This window comes from Arvicola amphibius, chromosome 5 (genome assembly GCF_903992535.2).
Source record: "Arvicola amphibius chromosome 5, mArvAmp1.2, whole genome shotgun sequence".
Lineage (NCBI taxonomy): Eukaryota > Metazoa > Chordata > Mammalia > Rodentia > Cricetidae > Arvicola > Arvicola amphibius.
In genome coordinates this window covers 45,573,727-45,589,358 of record NC_052051.1, presented here as the reverse complement: position 1 = coordinate 45,589,358, position 15,632 = coordinate 45,573,727, and the positions used below count along the sequence as shown (strand labels likewise).

Sequence of the window (15,632 nt, the reverse complement as noted above, 5' to 3'; positions counted from 1 at the left end):
TAGTTAAGCAAATGCCTTTCAGGCTTGCCTAAGCCCAGTGGTCTGGAGACATTTCCTTAATTGAGGCTCCGTCCTCTCAGACAACACTAGCTTGTGTCATGCTGACATAAAATTAGCCAGCACAGTGTGCTGGGGGGTGGTCAATGCCCCTGTGCATATTTGAAGTTCATAGGACAAGTTTGTGGACTTGATACTCTCCTTTTGCCTATAGGTGGGTTCTCCAGAGATCAAACTCCATCAGGATTCTATGGCAAGTACTTTGCCATGTAAGCCAGCTTGTCAGCCCTGAAATCCTTACAAGAAATAAAGAAGGAACAAATGAATGAGGGAATGAACAAAGAAAAAAATTTAAACTATAAGTGGCTTACCTGTCGGAGACCAACTTCGATAAAAATACCACTTGTAGGGATCAGGAAATAAGCGAAGAGTACAACGATGCGGGTGAAAATAACAAAACAGAAACAGAGCAGAGTATTGGGAGGGAGTTCTACTGAATAATGAAATTGCCTGCATTTAATTTTCAATCTCTTAAAATACCCCTGACCCTAAAAGGTAGGAGCAAGATTAAAAAAAAAAAAAAACTGCATTAACATGATTCAAGGAAATGAACAGACCAGTTGAAGGTTGGGGGCTACCTTCATAGTTAAACATTCTGTTGCTAGAACAACACTAGTAGCGCTCATATCTTAGACCAAAACATTTTGTAGACAAACCACTCCCTAGGTGGAATCCATTGTTATTCCCCTAAGGGAACTGGAACTTAGTTGGATCCTTAGACTTTTGTTTGGGGTAGACAAAGATCGACTTCTCTATTCCCGAAATACAATATTAACCACACCTGTTGACAATAACCCTGAGAGCGAGCAGAAGTCTGATCTAAATCCAGGTGGGCCCTTTGTTTGAGGTAGAAACAGACAATAACCTTGAAGAAATAGAAGTGAACAGGCTCACATCTTTGGGCCTCCACACTCAACTTTCATTTCTATTGGACACCACTGTGCTATAGTGTGTATGGATGGAGAACTCAGAGAAATCAAGTTTGAGAAGGCAACCTATGGCCACAGGATACAAGTCTGGCCTCCTCTAGCGGGCAGTGGGAGGAGCCACGTCTGTTTCTGGTAGGGACAAGCTCCGTCAACTTGGAGTGTCAAATATCTTGCTCATCTTTCCTATGAATTCCTCCCCTGTCCAGAGCCCTTCTAACTGACACCTGAATCTGCCATGGTTCTGCCCCTAGATCCACTTCCTTAGCCTCCAGTGCTTCTACTGGAGAGTCCCTGTCTGAGGAGGAGCTGGCTCAGATCCTGGAGCAGGTGGAAGAAAAGAAGAAGCTCATCTCCACCATGAGGAACAAACCCTGGCCCATGGCAAAGAAGCTGAGGGAGCTCAGGTGAGTGGGCTGTAGGCAATGTTTCTCATGGCTACTGAGGAGGCTTGTCTTCTGCAGAGAAGGGGTGTGCCATCCTCTTCTTAGCCCTGGTTGGACTGAACAGGAAAGATCTGAACTTCTAGCCTCCCCATTGTAAGCATGGCACAGATAGATGCAGTAGAGTGTGACAACCTTTAAAATTTACAGGCATCGATCTGTGCACAGGCCTTCTACTGCTTACAGCCATCTCCCCTGTGCCCTACCCCATGTGCTGGCTTGCTCTCTCATGACCCAACACAGAAATGCCTTCTGCAGGAAACTGTCTATGATGTCCCTTCTCAGCAAGGGCAACTGTCTTGTCTGCTTTAAACTCTCACAACCTCCCCCTATGCAGTTGTCTCTCGCTTGAATGACTTGTGCCCCAAATAGAAAGATCTGTCTCTCCTGCTAGCATGTCACTGTGTCCTAAGGGAAGGCCACACTGGGAATGGTTCTCTGTTGGTATGGGTTTGAATTGTGATACCACTCCCTAGCTATGCCATTTGAATCTTATTTCCAACTCAGCCTTTCCCTTGATTGCATATGAAAGGCTGGCACACCAAATATTTTCTTCCTCCCTTCCTCCCTTCCTCCCTTCCATCCTTTCTTCTTCTGGGTTTTGGTTTTGGATTTTGGCGTTGCCGGGGTTTTCTGTTCTGCCCAGTTCCCTCAATCATTAAGTCCCAAAGAAATTACACAGAGGTCTACATTAATCATAAACTGATTGGCCCATTAGCTCAGGCTTCTTATTAACTAACTCTTGTAACTTATATTAGCCCATTATTCTTATCTATGTTAGCCACAGCAAGGTTGTCACATCTTCCTTCTGAGGCTGGGAAAGGACTGTGGAAGAATGGACTTCTTTCTTCCCAGAATTCTCCTGTTCTCATTAACCCACCTCTACTTCCTGTCAGGTTGTCCCACCTATTACTTCCTGCCTGGCTACTGGCCAATCAGCATTTATTCAAAATATGATTGACAGAATACAGAATTATTCCACACCATTTTGGTTTGGGGGGGTTGGTTTTGTTTTGTTTTGTTTTTCAAGACAGGGTGTCTCTGTGTAGCCATGGCTGTCCTGGAACTCACTATATAGACTAGGCTGGCTTCCAACCTGGAGATCTGCCTGCCTCTACCTCCACTTTCTGATTGCTGAGATTAAAGACATGTGCTACCACCACTTGGTCCAAATATTTTCTTATTCCTGAATATCTGTGTAGTTCTGAGCTAAACCAGGATTCACAATGCATACTTTCTGGTTATCTACTAGAAAAAGGTCCTTCCCACCATTACCTTTCCTACCCCAAATCTGATCTCCATTTTCAACCACAGTGATTCACATCCCCCCCTTCCTTTGTGTAAATCTCATTTTCCCAGACTCCCCTCAAACACAAATTTCCTCATGCTCAAATTAAACTCCTATTATTATTATGGAGAGTGATGTGGGAGTCATAGCTTGACATTATTTCAAAAACCAAAGAAAAGATTCTGGCCACATCAACACTGTATGAACCCTGTGTTGTATGTTTTACTCATTTGGTGTTTGGGGGGGGGCTGCCACCCAGCTCTTAAATGAATCACACATGTGGAGGCTTATTATGACTTATGAATGTCTGACTTTAGCTTTGTTTGCTTCTTGCCAGTTTTTCTTAACCTAAATTAACACGATTACCTTTTGCTTCTGGGCTTTTATTTATCTCTAATTCTGTATACCTTTCTTTGCTTCTTTTTCCGTGGCTTGCTGTGTAGCGGGGTGGCTGGCCCCTGATGTCCTCTTCTTCTCCTTGTTCTCTCGTGCTCCCTTCCTTGTTTCTCCTATTTATTCTCTCTGCCTGCTAGCCCCGCCTATCCTTGCTCCTGCCTCGCTATTGGCCTTTATTGGGGCCATCAGGTATTTTAGACAGGCAAAGAATCACAGCTTCACAGAGTTAAACAAATGCAGCATTAACAAAAGTCACACCCCAGAAAATAATATTACCCAAAACCCCGACAGTGGGTCTAACAGGCCGAGTTGACTCTGCTACAGTCTTCCACGTGGCCAAGGAAGATGGTTCCCTGCAGTATCCCAGACTCCTGCCTGCCGCACTGACCTCCCGAAGCTCCTGGTGTGATAGAAATCTCTTACATCTATATTATCAGATACAGCGGTCAACAGCCACTTGTGACTCTTGAGCACCAGACGCACATCTAGTGAGACTAACAGCTCTTTGTTTGTTTTTAACATATTTGAATTTATATTCAGCATCGTGGTGATAATAGCTGTGTAGCTGAAATTAGTGAGAGTAAATATTAAAAGGCCCTTGCTTCAAAAAAGCTGAGGATTTAATAGGTTACTTAGCTTAATGTGGCCATCAACGTATACAATAAATATGTACATTTGCCGATTTAAAACAGTTTGGACAGTAGGCGGGTTCTACGTAGTGACTGGCTTCTCCGAGAGGTCCCCTCCCCCACCCCCCAGGCTGGGTTCTTCCTCCTGCACCATTCATCATTCTCACATAACCTCATACGCACGCGCAGCCTAAGCACAACCTTTGTTAACAGCGGGAGAGGGTAATCTGGGTACCTGAGGAAAAGTGATCTCCGAGAGGTTGAGGTTTCAGGGCCCCTGTTGCTGGCAGGGTTGGCAGTGTCCACGTCAAACTGGACCTCCTTCCTGTTCCTCCCTTCCCTCCTCCAGGATGCCTTATTCTAGGCTTATGCCTAGAATAAGTTTCCCCAGCCTTTAGCCCGCCGCTCCAACCAGGTCTCTGCCTAAAGATCTTTCCTTTCTTCCAGTCCACCTCACTAAAACCAGACCTATGCCAGTACTTAGTAAGTCCAGAAATCTCACACTCAATTGTCTCATTCCAAGATACAGCTACTAAAGTGGCTACCTTTCTTTCCTCACTAGAGGTGTGTTCCCACTTCCTGTCCATCAGTCACTGGGTCTCACCTTCTCCTTCAAACATTTTGACTCTTCCTCCCATGGAGGAGCCCCTCCTCGGCCTTTCTTCAGTGATGCCGCTTTCCTCAGGAGCTGGCTTCCGTGGGCAGGATGATCAGGCGCTGCTGATCACTCGTTTCTGAGCGTCTCTGCCCCAGCTGTAAGGCCGAGTTGTGACTGAGCTTATCCAGTTCTGACGAGGAACCTGTTGCGGGAGCTTCTTCCGCTCCTTCAGCCAATAGCTGCTGAGATACCAGCCCATTGAGGCGTGGTCTCTCCTTCTCTAAAAAAGCAGCAACTGCCCTCTGCTCATGCTCTGGCTTCCGGCTCTGCTTCCGGCAACTAGGCTCTCTTCCTGATTAGGCAGAGGGCTGTTGTCTGGGACGGTGATCTGTAAGTTTTTCCCCTTTAAATAAACAACCATTCTATTAATCATAATTCCAAACTGGTGTGGGATTGTTTGTGACTTACGCCATCAGGAACCCTTGAAGGGTGGTGTCACAGTGCCCTGGCCTTCTCCAGTCACAACTTCCTGCTCCTTAGTATCTTCAGCCTAAGCAACAAGGGAACACACAGTACAAACTCTGAAGTGTGGCCTTGTTGCCCGTCAGAAGCTTCAAGGCCCTTATTGAGTTCGCTGTCTCTTCAGCTGGCTCTCATGGAGACACAGGATATGTATTCTGAATGGCCACCTCTTCAGTCATCTGGAGATGCCCCTGGGCTGCACACATGCCACTGGGGTTCTGCTAAGCGTGTTGACACTCACGCATAGCTATCAAGGCTGACAGGCAGGCCCAGGGCTCCTGTGCCAAGGCCTTGGGCAGTTTTCTAGCATCCTCCCCAGGAGCACTGAAGTGTGCTGGTTCCCACCTGACTAATTCTTACACACACAGTGAGAGCTGGCCAAGGGTCTCCTCTGCAGGGAAGTCCCCATTACCCCTTTCTGCTTTCAGGCTATATGCTCTTGTTTGCAGATCTGTGCCTAATTACTATTTGCTGAATATTCCTTCAATGGTAGACCCTACTCTGAATACAGTAAGTGTAGCAATCCCATTTCCTCAAAACAGCCCTGTGATGCGGGTACTATTTTATTCCTATTTGTACTGATGAGGAAACTGAGTCACAGAAGTACCAAGTAATTTGCCCAATGTTCCACAGCAAGTTAAATGGTCCAGTCTGGATTTGAACTCAGAAACTCTGGCTCTAGAACCTACACTGTTAATCACTTCCCCAGAAGTGATCGTCACTGTAGAATGTACCCCCTTGCCTGCTGTAGACTCTTCTGGCAATTAAGTCTCTGTCTTGGTTATTGTTCTATTGCTATGATAAGACACCATGCACAACCAAAGCATCTTATAAAAGAAAGTTTATTTGAGGCTTATGGTTTCAGAGGCTTAGAGTTCATGACAGTGAAGCTGGGGTAGCAAGCAGCAGGTGTCCAGAGGATCAGCTGAGAGCTCACATCTTGAGCCACAGGTAGGAGACAGAGAGCACAGTGGGGGTGGGGTGATTCACTTGAAATCTCAACGCCTACCCCCAGCCACCTGGTGACACACCACCTCCAACAAGGCCACATCTAATCCTTCCATAGCAGTCCCATCAACTAGGGACCAAGTATTCAAAACCATGAGCCTATGGGGGACCATTCTCATTCAAACTACTAGAGTCTCCAAGTGTTGAAAGCATTCCTGGAGACTACATCCTCTTTTTTAGAAGTGATGCTATGAGCCCCAGCCTCTGACACACTTATGAGCTAGATGACTCAAGCATATGGCTAGAGACTAAGAAGGATGGCAAGATACAAAGAATGATAGCCAACAGAGCAAGCCTGAGTCTATGCTCCTGCCCCATCCAAGTGTCTTTATGAACTGGCTCCTTCATCGCTCAGACTGGGTCCCTTCTCCCGGCCTTTCAGCCTCACAGTCCTCGTTTCCCCACAAATCTGGATCTCAAGTGCCCTGGGCAGAATTAGCAAACAATAGTCAACGTCGTTATTAAAGCTTGAGCTTTTGTGCCAGGTACCATGCTGAGTCCTGAAAGATGAGGTTAGGGAATAGAAATGAATCAGAGAAGCATAGGGACATCATTAACAATGGGACAAGGTGGGAGGTGTCATTGGCATAAGAATGTCTGGTGCCTGGGAGTTGAGGCTGTTACTTTAATCCCAGTCACGTGGTTCACGCTTTGCTAGAAGACTGGTCTTAGAAAATGACCTGAAAGGGGGAGGGGAGGGGGAGGGGCTCTGAGAGTGTAGCATGATAGTAAAAGGCTTGCCTACCATGAAGATCAGTTCTAGGCCCTCAGCTCCTAGGATCAATCCTCAGCAGATGGGGGATTGGTTATAGAAGCAATTCCTTTAAAGAAGGAAGGTTTATTTCGACTCACAGAGGCATCGGTATATCATAGCAGAAAAGGTGGAGCAGAATTCATGACAGGAGCCATGTTAAATCAAAGAGGAAACAGAGAAAGCCAGCTGAAACCAGGGACTGGATACAACAATCAGAGAGGAAACAGAAAGCAAGCTGGAACCGGGGATTGGAGAGGACACTCAAAGCCTGCCCCTCCAGACCTACTTCCACCAACCAGCCTTCATCTCTTAAAAACTCGACAATTTCCCATACCAGCACCAGCAGCTGGGGAGCAAGCACTTAAAATGTGAACTTGAAGGGGTCATTTCAGAGTCAAAGCACAATATTCCCACAACAGTTAAATCTCTGGGGTGGTAGGATGTCTCGGCTGCCAAAAAAAAAAAGTGCTTGCCACATGACCCTGTCACCCTGGACTAGATCCCCAGAACCCATAGCAGATGGTGAGAACTGCCCAGCAGTTATCCTCTGACCTCCACACATGCACAGTGGCACACATATGCCCATGTACAGACAGACAGACAGACAGACACACACACACACACACATTTAAAAAATAAAATCAAAGAGTTATTCTACTTTTAGTCTATCTGATTCCTATTCTCTGATCTACTTTTCCATGGTCCTAGCCAGATGACCAAAATAACCACCACCCCATTTTTATTTAATTTAATCAATTTATTTATTTATTATTTTTGGCTTTGTTGAGACAGGGCCTCTATGTAGCTCTGGCTGTCCTGTGACTCTCTATGTAGGCCTTGCTGGCCCCAAACTCAGAGAGAGCTGTCTGCCTCTGTCTCAAGTGCTGGGAGTAAAGGCGTGCACCACCACGCCCTATGAACTCCCTGTTTTAAAGCTGTTAATCTTCCTAACATAACATAACAAACTGTCACATTACAGTTTATTCACAGATGTAACACCAAGGGGCAAAGTCTTGGAGAGCAATGACAAAATCGTGCCTGTCAGTAGTGAACGTTTGCCTGGCATTGGTGGCTTTGGGAGAAGTTTGGTGGATAAAATGTACCATTTCATAAAATCGATATGCTAACTCAGGGTATAAACATGTGAGACTTTCAGCCTTGCGGTTTAGATTTCTGATTTAATTCATGTCTCTCCTCACCTCCTGCATGTTCTTTCCTGACCAGGGAAGCCCAGGCGTTTGTGGAGAAGTATGAAGGAGCCTTGGGGAAAGGGCAGGGCAAACACCTGTATGCCTACAGGATGCTGATGGCCAAGGTAAGTGGGCTCCTCAGACAACAGCCTGGGAGAGCCTGCTCAGCGCGAGCACAGAGGGACCACCACAAACACCTGCCAGCTTGGCCATCAGTGCCAGGTTCCCCTTAGAACTCTGAATGTGGGGTCCGGTAGATCATCCTGAGTCCTTCAGGGATGGAAGCCAGCACTCAGGAGACTGAAGCAGAAGGACCTTGAGTTCCAGGAAGCCTGGGATCTCAGACAGGGGGTGAGGAAGAGACAGAAGGTGAAAAAAAACGGGAGGGGGAGAAGAGGACTGGGATCTTGCTGTGCAGTTTGGGCCGACATCCAATGACCTAGAGACCTCCCACCAGGCTCCATTGCCTAAGATTTTTCCACCACCCTTCTGTAGCGCTTCTCTGGGAACAAACCCTGCACACATGCGCTTTTGAGGGAACATTCAAGCTCCAGACTGGAGCACTCCAAGGGAAGGAGGAATTCTTTTCTATCTCCCTTTAGCCCAGCAAAGTCAATGATTTCACCAGGAAAACAATGAGCAGACGTAGGCCAAGATCTCTCTGGACAGCAACTCTCCCAGTGAACTGGGGCTCTTGACTCCCGATGAATGTGAGTCGTGAGCTTTCTTTTTCCTTGATTTTTGTTTTAATATGGAGAGAGTTGTATCAGAGGGCCCAGAAAATGTATGCAGAATTTTAAAATTCATATCAAAATGTCCGAATTTGAATTGTCTTCCGCACCACAGACTTGCACTGTGCTGTAGCCCCGGCTCTGCGAATGTTTCTGTCCCCACACACTGCCTCTGCCCTGCTTCTCCCAGCACCCTCCCCTGCTGCTCCCAGGCTTCCTGCCCTTAGCATTCAAGCCCATTCCCTTCTCTCTGCCCCTTACTTCAACATTTCCACACAGACACACATACAAACACATACATGCACACACACATACACACAAACACACACATACACACAAACACACACATGCACACACACACATACAACCACTGCCCCACTTCTCTCAGCTTCCCTCATGACTCATCTGTGCCCCTTGGTGTTTAAGGTCAACATGCTGGTGACTGAAGGTTTTATCTGTTTCATTTCAGAAATGGGTCAAGTTTAAAAGGGACTTTGACAATTTCAAGACTCAGTGTATTCCCTGGGAAATGAAGATCAAGGACATTGAAAGTCAGTATTTTAGCGTCTCTGGTTTTTAATTGGTTTCCTCAAAGAAGTCTCCCAAGGCTTAGATTCTGAGTATACTTGGCCTTATGGTTAGATTATTTCATAGACTCTGCTGCATAGGGGGGAAAGTGGGCATTGGATGAGTGTAGGAACCAGATTCAAGTCCAGATTCCTCCCTTTCTGATGTGAGAGCTCGGGTAGCTCAATTACCCACAGAGTTTCAGGTTATCTCCTCACTGGAATAAGAAAATCGAGCTCCGGGTGTTTATTTGACAGGCTGGCGTGAAAACCACTTTTGCAGGCACGCTGACACATTTCACTGTGCCATCTTTCTCCCCCAGGTCACTTTGGGTCTTCGGTGGCATCATACTTCATCTTTCTCCGATGGATGTATGGAGTTAACCTTGTCCTTTTTGGCTTAATATTTGGTCTAGTCATCATCCCAGAGGTAAGGACAGAATTTCCTGTGCCTTCAGATAGTGTTGAGGCTTTACTGCAGCCAGCATCTTCGGTTATACTTTCCAAATACTCTTTTTTTATATGTTTAGCTATAATCTCTCGTTCTTTAGAAAAAAAAATTTGGGGAGATAAGGTATTGCTATAAAGCCCAGACTCCCCTCAAACTCACAATCCCCCTGCCTCATTCCTCCTGATACCTGAACTATAAGCATGCTCCACAATGCACAGCTCCGTCTGAATTCAGCATTCATGTCAGTTGCCTTGGTTGTTCAGTACAACGCATGGAACTAACATACTTAGGGTTCTGATTCAAAAACTGATAACACGTTTCTGCCTTTCATCTGTAATTAAAAGGAGTAAAAAATTTAAGATCTCAGGCTGGAGAGATGGCTCAGAGGTTAAGAGCACTGCCTGCTCTTCCGGAGGTCCTGAGTTCAATTTCCAGCAACCCACATGGTGGCTCACACCATCTATAATGAGATCTGGTGCCCTCTTCTGGTCTAGTGGCATACATGCAGACAGAACACTATATGCATAATAAATAAACAAACAAACAAACAAATAAATCTTTAAAAAATTTAAGATCTCAGTTAATTTTTTTTACCCTGAGGGAAAAAAAGAGAGAAACAGGCAAAACTAAACAAAAGGAAGTAAATTACAAGGAAAAATAAGGAAGCAGTTAGGAGATGAGCTCTCTGTTGAAGTGGAATAGGACATAATTCTGGAGATTTACAAGGTCCTGCTGCTTGTTTGTAGTGTGTCAGGGCATGCGTATTATATGAGCACATGTGTGTACAAGCATGTGTGCCTGTGCACATGTACAGGGGCCAGAGGAAAACATAAGATTTCCTAATCTATATCACTTTGCCGTGGATAAGACAGTCTCGCAACTGGACACAGTGGTACATGCCTTTAATCCTGGTGCTTGGGAAGGCAGAGGCAGGAGGATCTCTATGAGTTCAAAGCCAGCCTGGTCTACAAAACAAGCCCCCGGGTCAGTCAGGACTACAGAGTGAGAACCCTGATTTAAAAAGCAAGCAGGGGAACACAGACAGGTTCTCTCGCTGAACCTGGAGTTAGGTAGGTAGCCGGCAAGCCTAGTGACTCTCTGGTGTGCTCCTCACTCCTCTCTCTCTCTCTCTCTCTCTCTCACACACACACACACACACAGCACTGATGTCATAGCACCTGGGACTATACTCAACCTTTTGCATGGGTGCACAGCGAGGACTCTTACCTACTGAGCCATCTCCCCAGCCCCAATTCTGTGGGGTTCTTAAAAGCTACATAACAGTTGGATAAAAAGTAATGAAGTTTCATCATGATAACTGACTGTACCTATGTATTACGTATGCTGCTTTATGTGTAGTATATTTCCCAATAACGGTATGAACTGAAATCTGATAAACAGAAACAGAAGAGCCTGGGTGATACATGCCTGCAGCACCAGTACTGGGAGGTAAAGGCAGGAGGGTCATTGCACGTTCTAGGCCAGCCAGGACTGCAAATCCAGACCCAGCGAGAGCTGGTGGGAAGTGAGGGGAGGGAGGAACAGATCTGAAATCACGAACCTATAAATTAACCAGAAAAGTAATTTTATATAGTGAACTATGGAAACTGAGGCTGCAGAGACTAGCATCTTCATCTTTACCTTTAGCATCTGCCAGCATCTTTATCTTTAGCATCTGCCAGCATCTTCATCTTTACCTTTAGCATCTGCCAGCATCTTTATCTTTAGCATCTGCCAGCATTTTCTTTTTGGAATTTTTACTGTAGCCGATAGATCAAAAAATTGAATATTTTGTATTTCTTAATAAAAATACAGTTTGTCTATAAGTAATATCACCACAGAGGCCCCTAAATCCATGTATTCAACCAAAACGTGCTCAACTTTAAATAAGAGTCTACGGAGCTGGTTATAGTCACTGCACAGACAACCATTGCCAACAAATCTCTACACACTTACTATCTGATTTATAATACACTCAAAAATGTCAACACAAGAACAGTAAATCTATAACATAACTAGTAAAAATGGGCAGACTGGGAGATTTCCAAGATGGGCACTGTAAAGTTTAGTGGAGAAAATAAGATGATACGCGGAAAGACAGTATGGAAGAAAAAAATGAATCTCCTTTTTTCAAAAGCCAACCTGGCGTCTGGAAGGAGGGCTCAGCTGTTGAGCATCTACTGCTCCTGCAGGGGACTGGAGTTGGGTCACCTCAGGTGCCTCATAACCACCTGCCGCTCCAGCTCTGGAGAACCTGGCATCCTCTTCCGGCCTCCTCAGGTGCCACCATACTCACACAGACACACACACACACACACACACACACACACACACACACAAATAAAAAACAAAATAAATATTTTCTTTTGAAAGCCAGTCCATCCTAAATCAATCTGTAAGTTTGAGCAGGTTCTTATCTTTGTCGAAGGGTGTGAGGGAGGGTCATCCGATAAAAGAAACTGGGATTTGTTAAAGCGTTTGGGGTTATGCTTCGCGCTTTGTCCGCTTACACTCTGCCATCTGTCCCATGTGAGGTGCTGATGGGCATGCCCTACGGAAGCATTCCCAGAAAGACAGTACCTCGAGCTGAGGAAGAAAAAGCCATGGACTTCTCCGTCCTCTGGGATTTTGAGGTACAAACCTTGGTATCAATGCGCTTCCGTTTTGTGATGCTAGAGCCGGTGTCCGTCCCTCTCAGTCAAGTATCAGTCCCCTCAGAAATGGAGGGGCGATTGGAACGATTTCCCGAGGTACCCAGCCAGACTGCCCCCCGGGGCTTGTCTGCGTCCTCCATTTCATCCGGGGACCCTAGGGAAGCATCTTAGCAGTAAGTAGATAATGCAAATGTTGCAATTAACTGTTGAAAAGCGATGCTTTCTTCAGATAGGACACTTAAACAAAACGTTTTCCCACCCCTCCTGTCTGTGCTGTGTGCCACGGCTGCCCTCAGGACCCCCTGCCTTGTTTGTGTCTGTGTACTCGGTATCGTCTCCCATTTCCTCTGCTGCCAAAGTGAACCTCGGAAAACGCAGACCGGAGCATGTCCCTCTTGTACTTTGGCTGCCCCTTGTTTCCCATCCCCAGTGGCATTAAAGCCAATGTTCTTCACCGCGTTTACAAAAGAGCAGTGTGCCGCTGACTGTCTAAGTCCTCCCAAGTGAGCGCCCCATATTCTGAAGTCAGTGCCTCACTACCCCGCTGGTGGGCGCCCCCTGGAATCTTTGTTCACCCTCTATCCATCCTCACCCTCCGTGCCCCTCCTCTGCAACTTCAAAGGGTCCCCAAGGTCACCATAGCCTGGCAACGGTGCTGCTTAGAACAAGCTATGGGGCTGGAATCCTCCATTCTCAGAGTCACACTTGAGTCTCCTCAGAAATGAGGGACAAGTTGGAGTAATTTCCCAAGGTGCCCAGCCACATTGCTGCCAGGGCTTTTCTTTACTTTTTTTTCTTACCCAGCAATCCCTGTTGAAATCTCTTACCTACCAAAAACAAACAGACTTCATTCAACCACAATCCCTGATGCTGTTTTCAGCAAAGAAATATAAAAAGTACTAAAATCTAAATTAATACTATACCTAACTAACTTATTTTATAAGTTTACTCAATGCTAAAGCCAATGAAAGTAAAGAAGAAAGTGAGGAAGAAAACAGGGATAGATGGGAGGCCTCCAAGGGCAGGTGGGCTTGCCAGTGAGGCTGACAACCCGGGTGTGATCCCCAGCACCCATATGGTGGAAGGGGAGAACCAGTTCCCATAGCTTGTCCTCTGACCTCCACATGTGCCATGGCACACGTGCATCTGCACACGCACACACACACACACACACATGCACACTGAAAATTAAAACAAAACAAAATGTTTAAAATGTTGAAAAATAACAGAAAACAAAAAATTTAGGTTGCACAGCTGTCTAAGTTCATTTTGAAATGTTACAAAATTCCACAAATTTTTGTGTATTTCTGGCACATTTAGAACCCAGCTACAGTCGAGCAGGGGTTGGGGCACCAAAAAACAAAGCAAAACAAAACAAAACCAAAAAGAGCCTGACTACAGAGTTCTGGTAGCTCCCCAGAAGAAGGGGAGGCAGGATTGTAGGCGCCAGAGTGGTTGACGAGACTGAAGCAGCAACCACGCCTGCGCAGGTCTGCACTAGGTCCTCTGCACATGTGTTGTGAGTGTTTACCTTTGGGGTTTTGTGGGACTCCTAACAGTGAGAACGGAGATGTCTCTGACTCTTTTGTCTGCTCTTGGGGCCTTTTTCCTCCTACTGGGTTGCCTTTTCCAGCCTTGATATGAGGGTTTGTGCCTAGTTTTAGCAAATCTTGTCAATCCTGCTTTTTTTTTTTCTCAAAGAAACAGAGGATCTAGGGGAGAGGGCAGGTGATTGCAGACTGGGAGGAGTGAAAAGAGGAGAGGCTGCCAGCAGGATGTCTTGTATGAGAAAAGGATGTTTTTAATAAAAAAAGAACTGGGTGGTGCTGTCGCACGCCTTTAATCCCAGCACTCTGGAGGCAGAGGCAGGCGGATCTCCATAAGTTCAAGACCAGCCTGGTCTACAAAGTGAGTTCCAGAACAACCAGGACTGTTATACAGAGAAACTCTTCTTGAACCGCCCCCCCCCAAATAAAAGAACTTGGCTATAGAACACAATAGCTTGGAGCTTTGCATTCTTGAGTGCGTGTTCTGGGCACACATGCTCACACACAGACACACGCTCTCCTCTCCAGCCTGAATCTCCATGCACTCTGTGCAGTGGAAGAATGAAGAAAGAACAGACAAGGACTGTGGATGGCATCTGGAGACACTGTGAACTGAATATGTAGAATTCTTCGTCTCAGTAGACTTGCCTTAAAACTCTGAGACAGAAACCCCTGATAGGATGGAAGTGTGCAATCGCTCTCCTCCGAGATTACAAACCCAGAGACTTTGCATGTCTTTCCTACAGGGCTACATCAAATATTCTGCTCTCTTCTACGGCTACTATAATAATCAGAGGACCATCGGGTGGCTGAGGTACAGGCTGCCCATGGCATACTTTATGGTGGGGGTCAGCGTGTTTGGCTACAGCTTGATGATTGTCATTAGATCGTAAGTATGAGTGTCTTGTTTGTAGGGCTTTTTTAAAAAAAATTATTTATTATATGTACAGTACTCTGCCTGCATGTATGTATGCCTGCAGGCCAGAAAAGGACACCAGATCTCATTATAGATGGTTGTAAGCCACCACGTGGTTGCCAGGAATTGAACTCAGGACCTCTAGAAGAGCAATCAGTGCTCTTAACCTCTGAGCCATCTCTCCAGCCCTTGTTTGTGGGTTTTGATCTTTCTTCATTCAAACAATGCTCCTCTGATTGCTCTACATGTACTTACTTTCTTGGGAATACTTTGAGAGCTGCAAACAGGCAGCTCTACAAGCCTAGCCGTTCCTGGTGTCCTGCTATGGCACAAGAACTGACAACGGCAGCTTAAGGGCCAGAGGGCTTGTGTGAGTTCTCCACCATGGCGGAGGAGTTCTAGCGACAAGAGCCTGAGGCATCTGGTCACATTGCATCCACAGTTAGGAAGCAAAGCGATGATCGCTGGTCCCTTTAGCGTTTTAGCGTTCCCCTTTCTATACGGTCCAGGAGCCTAGTCTATGGAACAGTGTCACCAATGGTTGTGTCCTCCCAGCTCTGTTACCCTAATCTAGAAAACCCTTCACTATCGTGTCCACAGGCTTGTCTCCTAGGCGATTCTAGATCTAATACAATCACTATTCATGATCCTGCCAAGCAAATGCAGATTATGAAATATAAGTGATAAGCCAGATAATATGTGAAACTCTGGGGAATGAGCTTTATGGAATGAAACTCCTTTAAACGAGGCAGAGAAGAGCCAGTTATGCTGAAAGTTTGAAGTGTAAAATGTGAGTGGAAAGAGCACACATGCAAAGACCCAAAGGCAGCGAACAATTCTAGAATTCCCATCTAGATAGACCATCCAATTACCCAAACTAGCAAAGGGCCACTTTTTTTGTGAGAAGGAGTGTAGAATCTTAGAAGATGGAAGTTTGCTGCCTGTTTCTTCTCTCC

General features: G+C 45.9%; 1 protein-coding gene across 1 annotated transcript in view; it reads left to right on the top strand.

The window, feature by feature from the left end:
• Tmc2 (transmembrane channel like 2) overlaps positions 1-15,632 on the top strand; it is a 60,980-nt gene that overhangs the window by 16,255 nt on the left and 29,093 nt on the right. The window contains exons 3-8 of the mRNA XM_038331941.1: positions 1,238-1,390; positions 7,846-7,936; positions 9,012-9,093; positions 9,432-9,538; positions 12,094-12,192; positions 14,507-14,649. Of these exons, the coding sequence (XP_038187869.1) occupies positions 1,238-1,390; positions 7,846-7,936; positions 9,012-9,093; positions 9,432-9,538; positions 12,094-12,192; positions 14,507-14,649 (675 nt within the window). The remainder of the gene's footprint in view (positions 1-1,237; positions 1,391-7,845; positions 7,937-9,011; positions 9,094-9,431; positions 9,539-12,093; positions 12,193-14,506; positions 14,650-15,632) is intronic.